Source organism: Ostrea edulis, chromosome 6, assembly GCF_947568905.1.
Source record: "Ostrea edulis chromosome 6, xbOstEdul1.1, whole genome shotgun sequence".
NCBI lineage: Eukaryota > Metazoa > Mollusca > Bivalvia > Ostreida > Ostreidae > Ostrea > Ostrea edulis.
This window is the reverse complement of record NC_079169.1, coordinates 54,092,891-54,112,905: the sequence shown is the minus strand read 5'-3', so window position 1 is coordinate 54,112,905 and position 20,015 is coordinate 54,092,891. Positions and strand designations below refer to the sequence as shown.

The following is a 20,015-nucleotide window of genomic DNA, read 5'->3' as shown; positions in this document are numbered from 1 at the left end:
ACTAAGAAGACAGAGGACAGTAACAATTTATAAGTATACAATTTTACATGAAGTCGAAACTGAAGTTTTTATCTCCGGATATCCCCTTTTCGGAAGGTGGGGTCATCTTTGATAAGCGCTAAACATAGCAGTGAAGCTTTTTATCATCAGTTAGATTTCTACTTTCGTTTTCGAGTTTCCGACGTTGAAAACCCAGTTTAGCTGTTTTCTTGTGTTTGATTGTATAACATGTTTTACATCCCATTCAAGAATTTTTAACTAATGCAGAAACGTCGCTTTAGGTTTAGTGCCACAAACTTTGACCTATGTATGGCGTTCAGAATCATAGCAATGGGGGTTCTTTAAATTATAGTGCCAGCGCCCTCCGCGACACAGGGCCTCTGTGTTTAAGGTCATATCCAAAATTACCGGGTGCCTGGTGAAAAACAAGTTAATATTTATGTTATACATCATAAGTTTGACGCGACGTCTGAATAGAAACCGGATCTCTCAGTTGAGAAGCGAACACCCTAACCACTCGGAGACCGGTCTAGCCTGATGCCTTACAGGGTTAAATGTCAATTCAGTCCTGTAGCTATTGTCGTTATAACTATTTAACTGGCAGATAGTATTCCTGTTGAAATATATATGCTGATATGATAATATAATAATAATGATATTTGTCAGCTTCTAATCACCACCAGGACTCACAAACAAAAGCATCCAACCTTAAAACAACTGCTGAAAAGGTGGGCTGTATATAAATCCAGTCATGATCCAAGTCTATAAGAGTAAATGTTAACAATTAACACATAACCGTAGCAAGAGGTACATTATCAATTTACTTATCGTGGAAGTGTCATCAGTACATCAGGGGGGACCGGTGAAGATACACAAACCAGGAAAAGAAAAGCCCAACAAGCATTTGCTATCATATGACCCATCTGCTTATAGGAGTTATGAGATTGATCACTGTTCGTTATCTTCACCTTTCATCTGGAGAGCAAAGCTCTTAGAACATGCACCAAAATTAGAATCTTCAACGCTAATGTAAAATCAGTTTTACTCTATGGATCAGAAGCATGGCGATTAACTTTTGCTTCCACCAAAACAGTACAAATATTCTTGAACCAGTTTACTAAGAAACATCACATGATTAAAATGGCCCAACAAAATCAACAACTTACGGCATAAAACCAAAGATCCAAACAATGATAAACAAGAGGCTCATGGGCCCCATCGCTTACCTGCGTGCCTTGGCCCATATTTAAAGATTTCCCCTATATATATTCGCATGTAAAACTTTGATCCCTATTGTGGCCCCAACCTATCCCCGTGGGTCATAATTTTTACAAACTTGAAACTGCACTATGTCAGGAAACTTTCATGTAAATGTTAACCTTTCTGGCCCAGTGGTTCTTGAGAAGATTTTTCCTATATACTTGTATGTAAAACTTTTAATCCCCTATTGTGGTCCCATCCTACCATCAGGGGCCGTGATGTTAACAAACTTGAATCTGCACTATTTCCGGAAGCTTTCGTGTAAACTTCAGCTCTTCTGGCCTAGTGGCTCTTGAGAAGATTTTTAAATGACCCCACCCTATTTTTGCATTTTGTGATTATCTCCCCTTTGAAGGGGACATGGCCTTTCATTTCAACACACTTGAAGGCCCTTCACCCAAGATTGCTTTTTATCAAGTTTGGTTGAAACTGGCCCAGTGGTTTTGGTGAGAAGGCGAAAATGTGAAGTTTACAGACAGACGGACAACGGGTGATCAGAAAATGGAAATGGACTGTACACACATTGAGGAAAAAAGAACACCAATATGATATATCATGATTTAGACTGGGACCTTCAGGGTCACCAAGAGGCATGTCAAAAACCTGGCGAAGAGATTTTACCTTTAAAATACAGAAAATAGAAAAGACGTAAGGAGAAATAAAGAATTTGGGCAAAGACAGAAAGAAGTGGAGTGCTGCAGTGATCGCCCTATGCCCTCCCCCCCCTAGGACGAAGTGGATTAAGTCAAAGTAAGTCACTTTTTAAATTCAATGGAGTAACGATACAACAACATGATTCATAGCTTGGAACAGAATTCAGGTTGGCTAGTTCTAAAAACATTCACGAAAATTACTGGTGGTTGTACAACATTTTTGTATACAATTGTTCTTTCGGGTACATCAATTCAGTAATATGAGTTCGAAATAAGAATATTTCCAGGATTAGCAATTCATGGATAACGCTCAAATTTAAGTGAAAATACGTCAGACAACCTTCAATCCAGCGCTAGATTGTATTTGCAAATCGGATCATTAGAACAACTATAGAATTTGCGAAATGCCAACTTCAAACGAGGCTATTGAAACCACTGTAACATTAACTTATTTGTCAGTGTCCTGCCTTGATTTAATAATTAATTATACTCAGAACATGCTCTCGAATCAGTTAAGAGATAAAAACCCATATGCAGGTGATAATATACTATCAACACCAAAACAAAAATCACAATTTGCAAGCATTTCTTTCTTCCATACCTACAGCTATGTAAATCAAATAAAAAAAGACAAAACTGAAAAACAAAAGCACACAAAAGAATCTTTGGATCGATATGTAGCTGGTGAACTTTCCGCACTCATTCATTTGAATGTTTATAATTACATTTGATTAAAACTTTGTATAACATTACGAAATATGGAGCTACAAGATGATTTAATTCGTAATGGTTCGTGTAGCCTACTTCCAAGCTTTATATAAGGTTTTATCCGGATGCTGGAACATACCCCCGTGTACGAGTTAACGACAGCACCTTAACATACTAACACGGAATGTATGACAGTTTGCAAAACAAGAAAATGAAATTCCCCAAGAACACCAACCAACATATGGACAAAGTTTCAACGTTATCTAGAACATGGACCATTCCGTTTATGATATTCAAAGTACTTCTTGTATCTTAAGGACGTCCTACAGAGAATATCATTACCGATTGGTGTATTGTGCGAAATGTTTTCTTATTCTGACGTGAAACTGCGGCTAGCCAGTTGAAAAACCATGCATCCACGAGTGTCTTCTCCTAAAAGTTAACTTCAATGTCATATTAACAAAGCACAAATTTGTGGAGGCTGTGACATTGCAAAATTCATCAATTGCAATCCATCCATCTTCATACAAGTGTCTACAAAATTATCATGTCCCTTTTGGATCTACTGTCAATCAGGTCTCTTCCAATAAAGGTTTGGTGTTTCTGGCTTAATGAGGATTTTCTAATTGTGTTGGGGACTTCAAACTTCTTGCAACAGCAGCTGTTCTACCGTGATACATAACCTCAGCAACGCTACAACACTATATCCTACACATTAACAACCATGTACTCAAGCCTACAGACATAGGCAGTATAATCTATAGAATTTCTCTTCAAATTTGATACAGTTAGCTTGGTTGCCGTATTTATTAGTCCTATTTATATCTCCTAAAAGCTTTATGTTTTTTCTTCCGCGATATTCGACTGTAGTTTCAAACTGAGCTCCACCAGGGGTTGTTTTAAGGGCGACAAGAATTCGAGTTTTCTCCTCAATTTTCCATAAATAACTCCTGAATGAGAAATAGCTCTCAGCGTCTGCGTCTCGCTCCATATCGGCATACACAAGAGAAGCCCGCTCTATAGTGCCCAGAGAAAGTTTGGCGCACCTTCCCGGGATCTCTTGCAGAAATGTATTAATACGGTCAACGATGAACTGAGCAACTGTCCGAACTTTCTCGTCTTGAGCAGACAGCTCCTTGGATGAGTAACACGGACAATAATGTTCAGAAATGTCTGCGTTTTTACAGCTTCTATCAGTGGGAATTTCTCGCAACAAACTGATACCCCTTGGGATGTTAAGGACGTCTATGGAAGGTTTCTCTGTAAAATCGGCATTCATAATGTCTTTCAGTGTTTCAAAGACGTCGTAGTGTGTTGATAATCTATTAATATTTGTCTTGAGGTTTCGGTGAATATGAGGAAAACGAGATTTGATATGATCTGGAAGCACCATTGCAAAGAGTGGGAGCAGGTTAGATATTCTGCCGACTGCAGTATTCTGCATTTCGCTGTACCTTGGACCGTGGTCACTGAAAAATATAAGCACAGCATTTTCTAGTCTCTTACTTTCTTTCAGCCATCTAAAATGTTCCAAAACGTCTTCGTCCGCCAGTTCAACTATATTGATAAAGTCGTGAGTAATTTCTGTAATCCACGTATAAGCAAACTTTAAGTGAGATCCATACGTTTCTACAAATCGTCGGGTATAATCAATGACGTATTTATGTTTTAGCTGGTTCCCGAAACACATCGGAGATATGTTATTTTGCAAGAAGTTTCTGTGTTGAACAAACATGTAGGCATTGTTGAGTGCACTTCGAGGACTGACGATTTTCTCCATAGCCAAGAAGTATGGCCGTAAATAATGTGTGGCTGGAGGAGACTGGAAGCCTTGGAAGGAGGCAAGACCCGGATGATCTTCCGACAGCAAGTTGATGTAACCCTTACGGGAGAAGTTTTTCCATATGAAGGGGATGTTATCTAGTCCTGGGGGCACTTCTTTGGTGTAGGCTTTCAGTCCTGTCCAGACCGGAAGCAAATTAGGATACGAGTTGTCTCCTACCTTCGTGTATCCTTTGAGAACATAAGCACCAAGTTCTTCTCTTAAATATTCCATGGTTTTATCCAGTTTTCTTTCCGTGATGAGTCTCGACATCGAGTCGATCCCAAACATATAGACACTTAACTGGTCCATGTTTTCCGTTCCGATTTCTCTCTGTTTCTTTATACTTTTGATATCAACATGCATGTGAAGGTTATTATATATTTGTTCTTGATCGTCATTAACACATTGCACATTAATAAAATCAGTATCGATATACTCGGGTTCTTTAAATTCCTTTAAATCCCCTATGCTTACTTTGTAGTCCCCGTGCAGTTGTATTTTTCCGTATTTGCAACTCACGTGACCGTGTCCACTACGCGTTATGGCGGTCTGATTAATACGTAACATTCCATTAGAGTCGATGAATACTAGATTTTCCCATGTCTCGCACTTGAGAGGAACTTGGCTCCAGAAAAATCGGTCCAGCTGTGGATCATAAACATCAAATTTTGGTAAAATACATGGAGCGAGGACATTTTTATTTCGGAACACGTGAAACACTGGCCAGTTGTACTGGATATTGAAATATACAATAGCCGCTACTGTGATCACAAACAGAACCACATTCCGCGCGCATCTTCTAGCTCGCCGCCGATTTATCATTCTACACAGGTAGCTAGTGTAACACCTGAAACATAAGAAAGAGATCAAATTAAAGTATGAAAATTATTTTTATAAATATTAGTACAGATGGTCCTTCTGATACGTTTACAAACAATGTTACTTAGTCATAATTCACAGTATATGCACATGTATGTAGTCATTTCATCGTTTGCAATAAACACGATATCATAGCATTATGTTACAATCGCATAGTACAACACATAAAATTTCATAGCAATCTCAAAGCATAACGCACAAATTTCATAGCAATGTCTAGCATAGCGCACAAATTTTATAGCAATATCATTGCATAGCATATACATTTTTAGCAACCTCATAGCATAGCACATAAATTTTATAGCAATCTCATGGCATATTCTACCAAAAAATGGTTTTCATATTTCAAAAAGCATTTTCTTGACTAATGGAGGACTATTCAATAAAACTGCATAAGATTCATTATTGCTTATGTATCTAACCTATTACAAAATAAATACTTAAGCAAAGCTGCTTGTTAATTTAATCAATTTATTAGTACACGAACTCTTTAGTAAACAAAGGTCCCTTTTTTCTGAGGCCATTCATAGCAGTGAACAGTTTTAAATATATCACAAACGTCACAGCAGTGAACTGTTAATCACATAGTACAAACAAATCGTCTACACCTCTCCAGCGCTTCACGTCACAGAGTGAAAGGGTGATATGAAGAAACGTGTCCAATGACCTCTACAAATATTAAAACGGTGAGCAAAGATGACGAAACAATATTAGACAATGTGATGTATACCCTCTCCCAATGAAAACGCACATCGCAGCTGTTCATGGGTTAATAAAGTTTTTTACGAAACAGCTGAATGAATAAAAATAATTATCTAAATAACAAACGTGATCGACTATCCCCTAAATGCATGTGTTTCATAGAAAACGATATATCTAGTTTAAAATACTGTTCACTGTTATAGAAGAATAGATTTTAAATACATATCAATAAGCCCATACATATAATGTACATGTATCACATGCGACTAGTGAAGGGCGTCTACACGAGAATCATCAGTCCTTTATCAGGGACTTCAATAATTTGGGTTTGCAAGAGTAACTTCTGCCAAGTTTTACCTAAAGCATCGATACTTTAACAAAGACGGTGTCGTATAATGTTACTAAAAGAACTTCCGTTACATTATCGGTTTCATCCTATAGTAAATATATAGCTGTGTGATTTTCCAATCAAACCATCTTTATTTTTTTTTTTCTGCATTATAACTAAATCTTTACTTAAAAATTCAATAGAAAAGCATTAGAAAAAATTACATCCTTCAAAAAACCTCTTTTTATTGGTGCATCTCATGTATCAATGACCAATTTACATTTATATCACATTATATTACTTACTTATACAATATTTATATACAGTAAAACTTCTCTAAACCGGCCAGCTGTCGGACCGAAAAAAACGGCCGAATAAATGTCAGAGGACAACATAGCTCGCCGGGCATCATGACTCTACAGTCTCTACTTAACCTATTCCCTTAAATTCAAAAGGTTAACGTTTTTGAAAAATAGATCAAAGACCAAGGTCACTAGGTCAAACACCGAGGTCATGACCATAGCTCTCCGGACAGTCGCCCCGGCGAGCTAAAAAGTAATTTCAAATACTCCTTCATTTGATGCGTCCAAAATCTTGGGTATCCTATGACCTAGCTGCAGAACTGTAGCTCTCTGAGAAAATATTGGAACAGATCAGTTAGCGACAGATCCAATACTTATAAAAACCTTCGATTTATGGCGCACAAAAAGCTGCGCACGGTTGAGGCCTGATATCGTTGTATTCTTGTGTTGCTGTCTCATAAATTTAATATAAAAAAAATTCCAAACATGTTTTTCTACTATACTTATGTCCAATATTTTCTAAGAGAGCTACAGTTCTGCAGCTACCTATGACCTTAAGGAAGTTAGCTCCTGAGCTTTTGAGTACAACTGCGCAGGATGCTACAACTAAGTATTTACTGGTTCAATACTGAACCCATTGGTGCAAACATATTACACGTTTATTGCTGAACCCTATCCAGTTGAAAATTTTTGTGTCAATTCAAATTTTGAAAGGGTTTGGTAGGGACTATATTTTGTGGCGGAAGGATTCAATAATCAAAAAGTTCAAATTCTGCATGATATCACAGTTTCTGTTTCATCCAATGTATCGTCTATTTTTATACTCCTATATATGTATTTCAGTTTTATGATTTATGATACAGCTAGTTGAGACTTGGAACTAGTTCCAACTGTTGTAATTTATTAACTTGGTTGATATATTTTCCCAAACAGAACACCGATTCTTAAATGTTTAAATTAATTTACTCGAAATTTAGTATAAAAATTCAGTATTTTCGCCAATAATTCAAAAATTTGATCTCCGACCCCCACTTTTAAAAGTTGCATTTGAAATTGTAAGACCAGATCTTGAAAATTGTGTAAAATTTTAGAAATTGATATTACTCCTAATATGTCCTTTTAAACTATTAATTTTGATATCATGAAGTTTTTCGTATATCAAGTGCAAAAAGGTCATTATTCATTTCCATTACAATTATTAAATTATTTATTTTTTATCTGTAGTGTTAGAAGACATGATTATGTATCTATTTTATGTAATGATTGATTTGTGTTGCTTATGTTGTGTTGGCACCAACAGAAAAATCAAGTTTCATTGAATAAATTCCAAGTGCAAAAAGGTCATGTTTAGAACACTACAGCTCAATAACAAGCATTGCGACCCCAGTTTTTCTTTCTAATTTCCTAATTCTCCTTCAATGTAGAAATCAAAAATACAATTCCCCAAAAAAATGACATTACTCCAAAGCTCAGGTGCGAACATCTTTAACAGTAAAGTTCCTCTATTCAATTACGAGACGTGTTTTTCGTTCTTCTTTTTAGGGGGTATATCATGCAATGTATAAGTATATATCAGATGAATCTTGCATGCTGTATACGATATGTTATGATACAATAGGATAACTTAACATGCGGCATGATAGGATATGTTAAACCATGTATCACGATGATGGATGACGTAACACAAGGTGATGTGATATTAGAACACGTACATATTGACAGGTTACTAAATGACACAGGTTACATATGATTAATATACTAGCAATATGATCCACCACAAGGATAGGTTAGATATTAGAATATGCAAGCATGCAATCCTAGCTGTTTCATCCATGCTTCACCCATGCAATATTAGGTCACGTGTCTTACCAAAAAAACCATATGACGATTGTCCACTCAACCATCAATTCTTCAGTACTTCCTGACACACGCAGCCTCATGTGTCGATCCCGCTAGGTTTACGCTCGTACAAGGTCTTTTTCCTTTTCATTTCTTAATTTTCCCTCGTCATTATCGACATCGGGCACCTTGACCACAACTCATCATGACATTTAATATCAAACTTATAAAACTAAAATGATCTGGTCATACTCCTTAAATCTCTATCAACGTACTTTTTTCGAGCTTAAACACAAATATATACGGAGCTTCAAAACAATATACTAAACTTCCATTATTCCATACAAATCCTTACCACCGACAAAATCATTTAAGATTTCTTTAATTCAAATTGTCGAACATTCAATTGATATCAATCATATCATCGAACCTACTTGAAATTTGACAAACCACTGCGTAATTTTAGATCATTTTGTTTCTGAAAGAAGCCATATATTTTTAAGTTGCGCGGATATGATTCATCGTTGATTGATTGATTGTATGTTGTTTAACGTCCCTCTTGAGAATAGTTCACCCATAAGGAGACGTCACCATTGCTGGTGAAGGGCTGCAAAATTTAGGCCTATGCTCGGCGCTTATGGCCTTTGAGCGGGGAGGGATCTTTAACGTGCCACATCTGCTGTGAAACGGGACCTTGATTTTTGCGATCTCATCTGAAGAACCGCCCCCTTTAGTCGCCTCTTACGAGAAGCACGGGGTACTGAGGATCTATTCTAACCCGGATCCCCACAAGAGATCCATCGTTGATATATAGTTGAAATATTTAAAAAATCTCATGCTCAATTTTTCTGCACATTCAATCACACGTAGATAAATGAGAAGAAGTTTAAAGTTTTATAATTGTAGATTGCAATTTATTTATAATAAGATACTAGCGACAAACAGAAATGAAGAAATCTCGTTACTGCCCTAAAACACGCCACGGGCATTAACCAAGTCAACCAAAATTTTGATAGGCCCTATATGTCTGAAAATTAGCATATGCTCTAAGAATTCCGACTTGGTCATTAATTCTAAAGGTCATACACAGAATGTGTTTTCTTGGAAATCAGGACACATCCGTAGAGGTGCATCTCCACCTCTGTTTACTTCACGTAATGGATCTGTTCTTATGAAAGACTCGTTCAGACAAGAAGCTGCCAGCGTAATGCCTGGTCATTCGTCCAGAAAATATTGGCACCATCTGAAGCAAGTCCATCTCGGAACATCCTTAGATATATGTATCATTCACATAAACAGGTACGACATGTATGACAGGTATGTTATACCTCTTTACGTAAGTGATTTTATCATAATATTTACTATTGAAAGTTAACTTGCTCCAAAACATTTAAATCTGCATGTCTGGAAAACATACCCTGTATTTGAATCTAATGTGACACCGGTTGACCCCCCCCCCCCCCCCCCCCTTGAAAACGAAAATTAATGGCAGAATCCCCCCTTCCAGAAATCCTGGATCCACCCCCGCTAAATGTAATATATAGTGACAGTGTTACATGCAAGGCCTTCCCACTAGCTCTGACTAGTGGACTAACCCTTTACATGCTTTAGCTCGATCAGTAGTGCAATGGACTGTCGCGATAGGGGTCCTAGGTTCGATTCTAAGCAGTGGTAGCATCGTACTTGTGACAATGCAGATCCGACTTAACTACATAGATCCAGAGAAGGTTATCGCATCAGCTTGAATAAAAACGCGAACACATCTGAACTACAGTGAATTCTAACAGGCCACTCTGAATCACCCGATACTAAACTCAAATACCGTTTGAACAATACATCCGGGTATGATCATTCACGTTATAAAGAGAAGATAAAACCCGAGGATATACAGGGTAACGATAAAACCCGAGGATATACAGTCCGGGGTACTTGGCTTTTAATTAAAACTCGCTTTCTTAGTACAACGTAGAGTAGCATTAAACTTTCCATAAGAAATGTAACACACTAAGCAAAAATTGTCAGACGATACTCATTCCCCTGACTATTGACAATATTCAGATGTATGACTGCCCCTGAGTATTGACAATGACTGCCTCCTGACTATTGACAATATTCAGATGTATGACTGCCCCCTGACTATTGACAATATTCAGATGTATGACTGCCCCCTGACTATTGACAATATTCAGATGTATGACTGCCCCCTGACTATTGACAATATTCAGATGTATGACAGACCCCTGACTATTGACAATATTCAGATGTATGACTACCCCCTGACTATTGACATTATTCAGATGTATGACTGCCCCCTGACTATTGACAATATTCAGATGTATGACTGCCCCCTGACTATTGACAATATTCAGATGTATGACAGACCCCTGACTATTAACATTATTCAGATGTATGACTGCCCCCTGACTATTGACATGATTAAGGTGTATGAATGGTAATGAGGGTAATTCTGGAATCATCTTGAGATAGATCACTCTAATACTTATCATTCCCATTAGTGGAACTCTTCAAATTAAAGGCGTGTAAAGTCGTTCTACTGGGACAACATACGTAAACATTACTTAGGCATACGTAATATAAATTATGGCATCGAATACATACTATAACCGACTGCAAACCACGACACTGATTAAAATTCTAAAGGCAAATTTAGGAATTGGTTATTCTTACAAGAAAACGGACGAACTTATTAAACTATGTGAATCATTAGCATAGGCGTAGCTTGGGTTCGAATATTACCGAGGCAGGGGGGAGGGGCGCAGCCCCCCTGAAGCTATCGACATTTTAACAACGTAAAAGGTGTTGTTGTTTTTTTTTACCGAGGCAGCTGCCTCGGTTGCCTCAATGGAAGCTATGCCACTGATTAGATTTAATGATACTAAATCTGCCAAATCTGACCGATATCCGTGGCGGATTTAGAGGGGGCGCAGCTAAAATTTTCAAATTTAAGGTAAATCGCGGTATCTTGATTCTGAAAATGTACTAAATGATAATATAAGCAATAATTTCTTCTACTCCGGGAGAAATAAATGACAAAATCTTTTGATTTCTTGAATTACTTTATTGAGAGAACTTAATTTTTTCCAAAAAAAACCCCCTTAAAATTTGGGTCATTTTATCAATTTCACCGTATTAAAATGATGGTAAATAGTACACTAAATAGGAGAAATATTTCAAGCCCCATAAAATCTGTAAAATCCACGAGCTTCCGGGGGCTTCGCCCCCTGGACCCTGGACCCACTGCCTCTTAAAGTGCTGCCCCTGGATATAAAGCATCAATCGCAAGAAGAACTGAGAAGGGAAAAACCAATATGCACATCCAACACAAAAACTTTTCTTGTAATTAATGGGATTCATATGTTATTAAAATTATTCTGTCAGATTATGAAGACATTTTATTTTATCATACCATTTGGACAGGTTCATATGGCATGGACTTTGTAATGGTTAATGTAACCCCCCCCCCCTCCCTCTCTCTCTCATTTTCAAATATTTTAGAATAAGTTATATATTTGCCAAACTGCATTTTTTAAAGACGTTTATAACACTAATTAACACAACAAATGCGTTTCTAAACTGCATCTAAGCTATTTTGAAAATTACACAAAATATTGATTGAATTAGGACAGAGAACATCGTTGTTTGGAATTTTTATAATAGGTGTAGTAAAGTTTAAAAAAACATGTAACATCCTTGATAAATTAGTTTTAGAATATTTTTAAAATGCAGTTTGACCAATGGCTATTTTATTTAAAAGTACACCATGTACATTAACTTAAAAAGGGGGGGTGCTATGAACGTTTCGTTTATGTCCCAGTAATCTCGCGAGACTTGTGCATTTTCTTACCAATGACGCACAAGAGTCATCAAAGCGCGATAACTCTAATGTGCTGGTAATGAGAAGTATTGGAAAAGGTCCACGGTACATCAGAGTTTGTGACAACTGTTAACGATACTACACAGACTACGAGTAACACAGCTTAATGATAAAAACATATGTCCATTCACAGCGATTTATGGTCAAATATCATCATTCATGTCATCATCAAAAATTATTACTGTTATAAATGATGCTATTTCATCATTTTTCGTTTCGATGATCAAACCACACAAAGCTTAATGGAAATTACTCCATACATGTAACTAATTAAGCATTGTGACTTTGCAGCTTATTGATATTGTTTCATCTGTGCTGCAGGGACAAGTTAAAGTATATGTTTTCTCAACATTTCGAGATAAGTATTGATAGCCATGCTATTAATGTTTATAGGCTTATCCTGTAATCGGGGCCTTCTATCTAGGACTCGCATCGTTTAACATCTTGAAACAAACATTGTCATTAACGGACAGAATCATGAACTTGATTCCCCACCCACATTAGCAGTTTTACCCCTTTAATTTTAGCATCACCAAACAGGTCACAGGACTGATTCAATCTTCCACCAATCACAACCTGTCTAAGTCCTGCCAATCACAACCTGTCTAAGTCCTGCCAAACACAAACTGTCTTAAGTTCCACCAATCAATAACTGTTTACATCCCACCAATCACTAACAGTCTATGTCCCTACAATCATTAACTGTTAACATCCCAACAGTCACAAACTGTTAACATTCCTACAATTACTAACTGTCTACGTCCCTACAATCACTAACTGTCTACGTCCCTACAATCACTATGTCTATGTCCAACCAATCATTGTCTGTGTCCAACCAATCACTAACTGTCTATGTCCAACCAATCATTGTCTGTGTCCAATCAATCACTAACTGTCTACGTCTCTACAATCACTAACTGTCTACGTCCCTACAATCACTATGTCTATGTCCAACCAATCATTGTCTGTGTCCAACCAATCACTAACTGTCTACATCCCTACAATCACTAACTGTCTATGTCCAACCAATCATTGTCTGTGTCCAACCAATCACTAACTGTCTACATCCCTACAATCACTAAATGTCTATGTCCAACCAATCATTGTCTGTGTCCAACCAATCACTAACTGTCTACGTCCCTACAATCACTAACTGTCTATGTCCAACCAATCATTGTCTGTGTCCAACCAATCACTAACTGTCTACATCCCTACAATCACTAAATGTCTATGTCCAACCAATCACTGTCTACATCCCACCAATCACTAACTGTCTACATCTAGCCAATCACGAACTGTCTTTGTCCCACCAATCACTAACTGTCTACGTCTAGCCAATCACTGTCTTTGTCCCACCAATCACTTACTGTCTACATCTAGCCAATCACTAACTGTCTTTGTCCCACCAATCACTAACTGTCTATGCACCCAACAGTCTGAGACTTCAACATAATTTTCCTGATTCCACAAAAATGGTATAGTTTCCCCATAAACCTGGATCAATTCCTATATTTGTCTGACACTGCTTTCTTTTTATTCAAGCAAACACATACATAACACCAGATGAGGAATAAAACAAGAGGCCCATAGGCCTTATTTGTCACCTGAGTATAAGTTAAAAGTATCACTACATGTAGTCCTATTAAGAAGACATTATTTAAATGTTTTACACATACAGTTTATATACTTATGATACTAAGTTTTTGGCCCCACCCTGGGTCAGAAACTCTACCCAGGGATCATAAAATTTTACACTTTTTGTAGAAGCCTTCTTACTCTACATCACCGTGCATTTAATAGTCTCCCTTGTCCTAAAGATGCTTTATACCAAATTTGAAAAGAATTGGAATAGTAGTTATCAAGAAGTTAAAAATGTTCAATTGTTAATGCACGATGGATGCCACACCATGATGGACGACAACCACATTGCAATAGTGGCCGAGTTTACCCAGGTGACCTAAAAATACAATCTATTTGTGAGATATCAAAGAGTTGAACAATATTTAAATAGCACTTCCATTATTTCCCAGGGTTTGATCCTAACCCTTTGCCTAAAAGAAGGCATGGGTCCTGATATTCACTATTTTTGTTCCACTAGATATCTTCAATGATACTGCACACCAATCTGAGTTAACAATGACCATACCATGAAGTTTGCGAGAAAAGTTGAAAATGTTCGAAATTCATGTTACATTTGTAATACATGACCACTGTCTGGCTCTGGTCAAAATGAGTTACCTTGGAGACCCATGTGACCAAAAGTAACCTCAACCCAACCCTGAGACTCTGAGATAGAGACAACATCAATCATATTCCATGTAAAGAATTTGGACCATCTCAACTGAAGACAATACACTGAGACTCTGAGATAGAGGCAACATCAATCATATTCAATGTAAAGAATTTGGACCGTCTCTACTGAAGACAATACACTTTTAGGATGGTTAGGGTATAATATATAATCTCAGAATCAATCTGTCTTTGAAACTATGCTCATCTAACTATATTGATGAAATTGTAAACAAAGCCTATGCGAAAAAAGGAATTCTCAATAACCTTAAGTTTTCTGTAACACAAAAAACACTAAATCGAAATTATATATAGCTTTCATAAAACCACAACTAGAATAAGCAGTTCAACTCGAGTCTAATTGTTCCACACAAGTTGCTGAAAAAATACAGCAAGTGAGGTTAACAACATTAAGAATTATTACGAGTCTACCAATGGTAGCTCTAAAAAATTCTTAGTGCTTAGAAACAGGGTATGAATCACTTGATAAAAGACATGATAGGATCAATCCTGTATTTTTAAACCATATATAAGATTTACAACAATTTAGTTCTGGTTTACCTGGGAAAAAAATACTCATGTCACTTCTAATCATAACACACATGTATACCTCTTCAAATTATAATCTACCTTTTTGTAGATTGCAAATATTTAAAAAAAAAAATCATTCATACCACAAGCTGTTCACAGATGGAGTTCGATAACTAGTGTAATAAGGGAAAAATTATTCTTCCAAAAATAAAGAAAGCACCCCATTACTCTGCTATAAGGAGGCAATTTTAACTTCAAAATTCATACAAAATTAAGGTATCACTGTATTTTGAATTATGACTTATACAGATGCAATATTATTCCTAGTCCCAAGTGTGAGTGTGGTCTCCATGAGGACACCTATCATTTGTTTTTGTTTTTTTGTATTCTATACACAAACATGATAAATGCAAGATGTTCTATGATGGATAATTTTTCAATTGTGAAATTTTTTTTTGTCTTATAAATTTTCATTTGTTATTGTGGGGTGACGAATCTCTTTCTGAAGAGGAAATTATGAAGCTTTTTTGTTACATTGATGAATTTGATCAGAAGTATACATGATACTGGCCTGATTTTAATTTTGCTTTAAATCAATATGCAAACATAAAATTGTGTCTTTTCTCCCACTTATGAATATTAAATTAGTCACTTACACATTGTATAGCATATTCATTTAAAGGAAAGAATTATTTAAGTTTTGGAACTTGTATTAAATGCAATAAAAAATGAAAAATATAAAGTATACATGTATGTAAAACACCTGCTTAACATTAATACTAGAGAAAGTCAAGGAATTGCATCGATTCCGCATTTTGTATATGTACTTTGCAATATTCCTTCTTGTTTAAGATTATTCTCCTAGGATGAAATAAAAGTTTTTGTATGATACCAACAAAAAAAAAACTATTAATTCAAACATGTGTCTTGTGACCTTACCTTAGGACCGCCAATATGCCTTGTAGATCTGCCAATACTTCTTATAAATCCACCAATATGCCTTTAGATCCAACAGTATGCCTTTATAAATCCACCAGTATGCTTTTATAAATCCACCAATATGCCTTTATACATCCACCAATATGCCTTTATAAATCCACCAATATGCCTTTATAGATCCACCAATATGCCTTTATAGATCCAACAATATGCCTTTATAAATCCACCAATATGCCTTTATAGATCCACCAATATGCCTTTATAGATCTAACAATATGCATTTATAGATCCACCAATATGCCTTTATAGATCAAACTCCGAGATCATATGTTGTGACTGTTATGACATGTTCCCCTTTCTATCACCTTCAACTGCTTTGAAATCTCAGCAGGACTACAATACATAAATCTCTATCATCACAAGTCTATTGATTTCAACACATCATGATAATCACACACGAGTGGATCCAGAAAATTTTCAAAGGATGTCACCAAACATAAGTATTATTTTTTGTCCTCCAAGAAATGGGATGGTACGGCCTAGTGCCTTAAATGAGTCAGCTTCTATTTGTTTTCTTTCATTTAATTCATTGAAAACAATCATTTTCTAAATTACTTTTCAAACAATCCCATGTGGATCCGGGTTAGAATAGATCCTCAGTACCTCCTTGCTTGTCGTAAGAGGCGACTAAATGGGGCGGTCCTTCAGATAAGACCGCAAAAATCGAGGTTCCGTGTCATAGCAGGTGTGGCACGATTAAGATCCCTCCCTGCTCAATGGCCATAAGCACTGAGCATAGACCTAAATTTTGCAGCCCTTCACCGGCAGTGGTGACGTCTCCATATGAGTGAAATATTCTCGAGAGGGACGTTAAACAATATTTAATCAATCACTCAAACAAGACACCCATGGGCTATATTGCTCACCTGAGTCACTTTGGCCCATATTCAAAGATTTTTCCATACATATTAGTATGTAAAACTCAAAATCGCTATTGTGTCCCCAGCTCTTCTGGCCGTGCAGTTCTTGAGAAGATTTTTAAATGACCCCACCCTAAATTTGCATTTTTGTGATTATATCTCCCCTTTGAAGGGGACATGGCCCTTCATTTGAACAAAACAGAAAGCCCTTCACCCAAGGATGCTTTTTGTCCAGTTTGGTTGAAATTGGCCAAGCGGTTCTGAAGAAGTCAAAATTGTAAAACTTTACACATGGACAGACGACGGACAACAGTGATCAGAAAAGCTCACTGAGCTTTCAGCTTTCAGGTGAGCAAAAAATTATCTAGAATAAATGAAGTTATTTTACTAACACCATTATTTATCAACACAAATATTTGCAGTTTCTGGTTTCTTATCATTTTTCCTGTACATCCATACACATATTATATATATTACTAGAGATTAATCTAGACCACATTCTTTTTCCTACTGGTATAGGGTATTTTTCTCCATCCTCTACAAAATTGTGTGAGAATTTTAATAAAAATCATTTTTATATTCTAAAATTGTCAAAATATTACAATATATATATAATATATAATGAGTACTCAATCAATTTTTATGTCTGTTTTATATGTTATAATTTGAGAATCCCCCCCCCCCCCCCCCCCCCCCCCGGGAAGATAATGACTACATTGTCAAAAATTCCCCTTAAATATGAAATGGGTAGGCTTAGTAACATTTTAAAGTTGGATAAGAGTTTTAGTTCTATTCTTACAAAGGATTATATACATAATGAATTTATATAGCATAAAACATAAAAATTGACTTATTTTTGGCACTACACACTTAGTACCACGATTTTGGTAAACCCCGGGCGCGGTTGTAGATATGCTCTAGATCCGCTCAACCATGTACACCTGCGAACTCTTGCAACAGTGAAGTTTAAAAGGATTTTACAAAATGAAACTACACAAGTTTATCATTGTTTGAATCATTGTATAAACTGAACAGAATGTAAAGCTGGTCTTCAAGCCAAGGTCACGTTATAATAACTTGTCAAGAACGATAACTGAAAATCATTCATTCTATATAAATAGTACACACGTTCGGTCTAGCTTTCTTCAAACAACACATATTTCTTTAAGACAGGGAAGGTATTTATTAGATCAACAGAGGTGTGTTTATGCGGAAAGGGTTCATTATTACACATTGTACAGTACACATCACATACGATAAATATCGATTATTGACCAAGTCAAGGCGGTTACTACGCATTATTCATTATAATCGTATATAAAGGAAGTAATTTACCTTCAGAGATGAAATATAAAAAAATCCACGTGTTGTTCCGTTACGAGCAGTGATTACGTATAATCATTTGTTTTGACTACTCCATGGATGAGTGCTTCTGAACAAGCCCGGACGAATTTTGGAATGGATTGTACCGTGTCGTGAATCAATCGTGGTCGTGCTCTCCGGTTCGGGGCTTTAAATCATTCCGTAAACTGTGCCACGCTAGAATGTTGTACAGCACAGGGGCGGACTCGCTCATGATGCAATGTATGTGCGTCTTCTTGATACATGTGCGAGTAGTTCTGGTGCTACAGTGTCTTTACAATAAATGGACCTTTTGTAGACCTGATTAATAACGCAATGATGAAGTCAAGTGGAGAACAGAATCGTTACATTATATACAAGATTTAGATATATCATACTGAGTGTAGTTATTTATTCCTTTTATCAGCCGATTACACGGCACTTTTACATGGTTAGTGAACGTCTGGAATTATTCAGGGTTGTTTTTTTTTCAGTTGCTGAAAATGCAGCCTGATTACTCCTCCCCTTTCTCCTTACACCCTACACTAAGGACAGAGTCCAACCTCGAGGTTGGTTAAGAGGTTTACTAATTGCGTATGCACTGATTTGTATTGTATATATGTATCTTATATGTTCTCTACACTGATGTGAATTAGTTTCATTGTCATAAAGAGAAGAGGGTGGTTTTAATCAGACTGCTGAGAATGAATTGACTAACAATGTCAAAATTGGGAAAATATGGGCATCTCCTTTAATTATATATATATATATATATATATATATATATATATATATATTAATTAAAAGAAAGAAAATAAAAAGTACACAAAGTTAATGTTTTAACGCGAGCGCTTTCATGTCCTAATCCCCAGGCGTTACATTTTTAAAATAGTTTTTAAAATGTAACGCCTGAGGATTATGTACGAAAGCCGGATAGGCTCATTTTTGAAAAGTAGAAAAAAAAATCTAACTCGTTATAACGAGTTAAATTTTTTTTTTACTTTTTCAAATATGAGACTATCCGGCTTTCGTAATAATGAAATGAAAGCGCTTGCGTTAAAATTTTAACTTTGTGTACTGTTTATTTTATTTCTTTTAATATCTTATACCGACGTGCGAATAGTGAAAATTATCAATTGGCGCGACAGTCGTGCCGATAGACACTTTTATAATAATAGCAATATGTACAGTGAGTGGTCAAAAATATTACAACATTTCATTTTGTCTCAATCCATTTCATTGAAAAACACATTTTATCATATATATTTTCATCTTTAATTAAAATGTATTTCATACATCAGAAAAATTATATTCATAAAGCATACATCGTACTTCAGAGATTATTTTTATCATACTGCATGTCATACATGCACATCAGGGGGAAATATACTGCATATCATACATCAGGGGAAAATATACTGCACATCATACATCAGAGGAAATATTGTACAGCATATCACCAGGGGGAAATATCATACTGCATATCATACATCAGGAGAAATATCATGTTGCATATCATACATCAGGGGAAATATCATGTTGCATATCATACATCAGGGGAAATATCATGTTGCATATCATACATCAGGGGAAATATCATGTTG

The 20,015-nt window shown here is 36.3% G+C and overlaps 1 protein-coding gene across 1 annotated transcript; it reads right to left on the bottom strand.

Annotated features, from left to right (window-relative positions):
- Window positions 1-1,101: 1,101 nt before the first annotated feature.
- On the bottom strand, window positions 1,102-18,777 carry LOC125667731 (uncharacterized). Its single transcript, XM_048901344.2, has 3 exons — window positions 18,406-18,777; window positions 16,151-16,543; window positions 1,102-5,293 (listed from the first exon to the last, which is right to left on the bottom strand). The coding sequence occupies exon 3, from the start codon at window positions 5,266-5,268 to the stop codon at window positions 3,358-3,360; it is 1,911 nt and encodes a 636-aa protein (XP_048757301.2). The 5' UTR covers window positions 5,269-5,293; window positions 16,151-16,543; window positions 18,406-18,777; the 3' UTR covers window positions 1,102-3,357.
- Window positions 18,778-20,015: the final 1,238 nt, after the last annotated feature.

Excerpts from the sequence above, each read along its gene's own strand:
- LOC125667731 (XM_048901344.2), bottom strand. The coding sequence starts at position 5,268 with ATGATAAATCGGCGGCGAGCTAGAAGATGCGCGCGGAATGTGGTTCTG.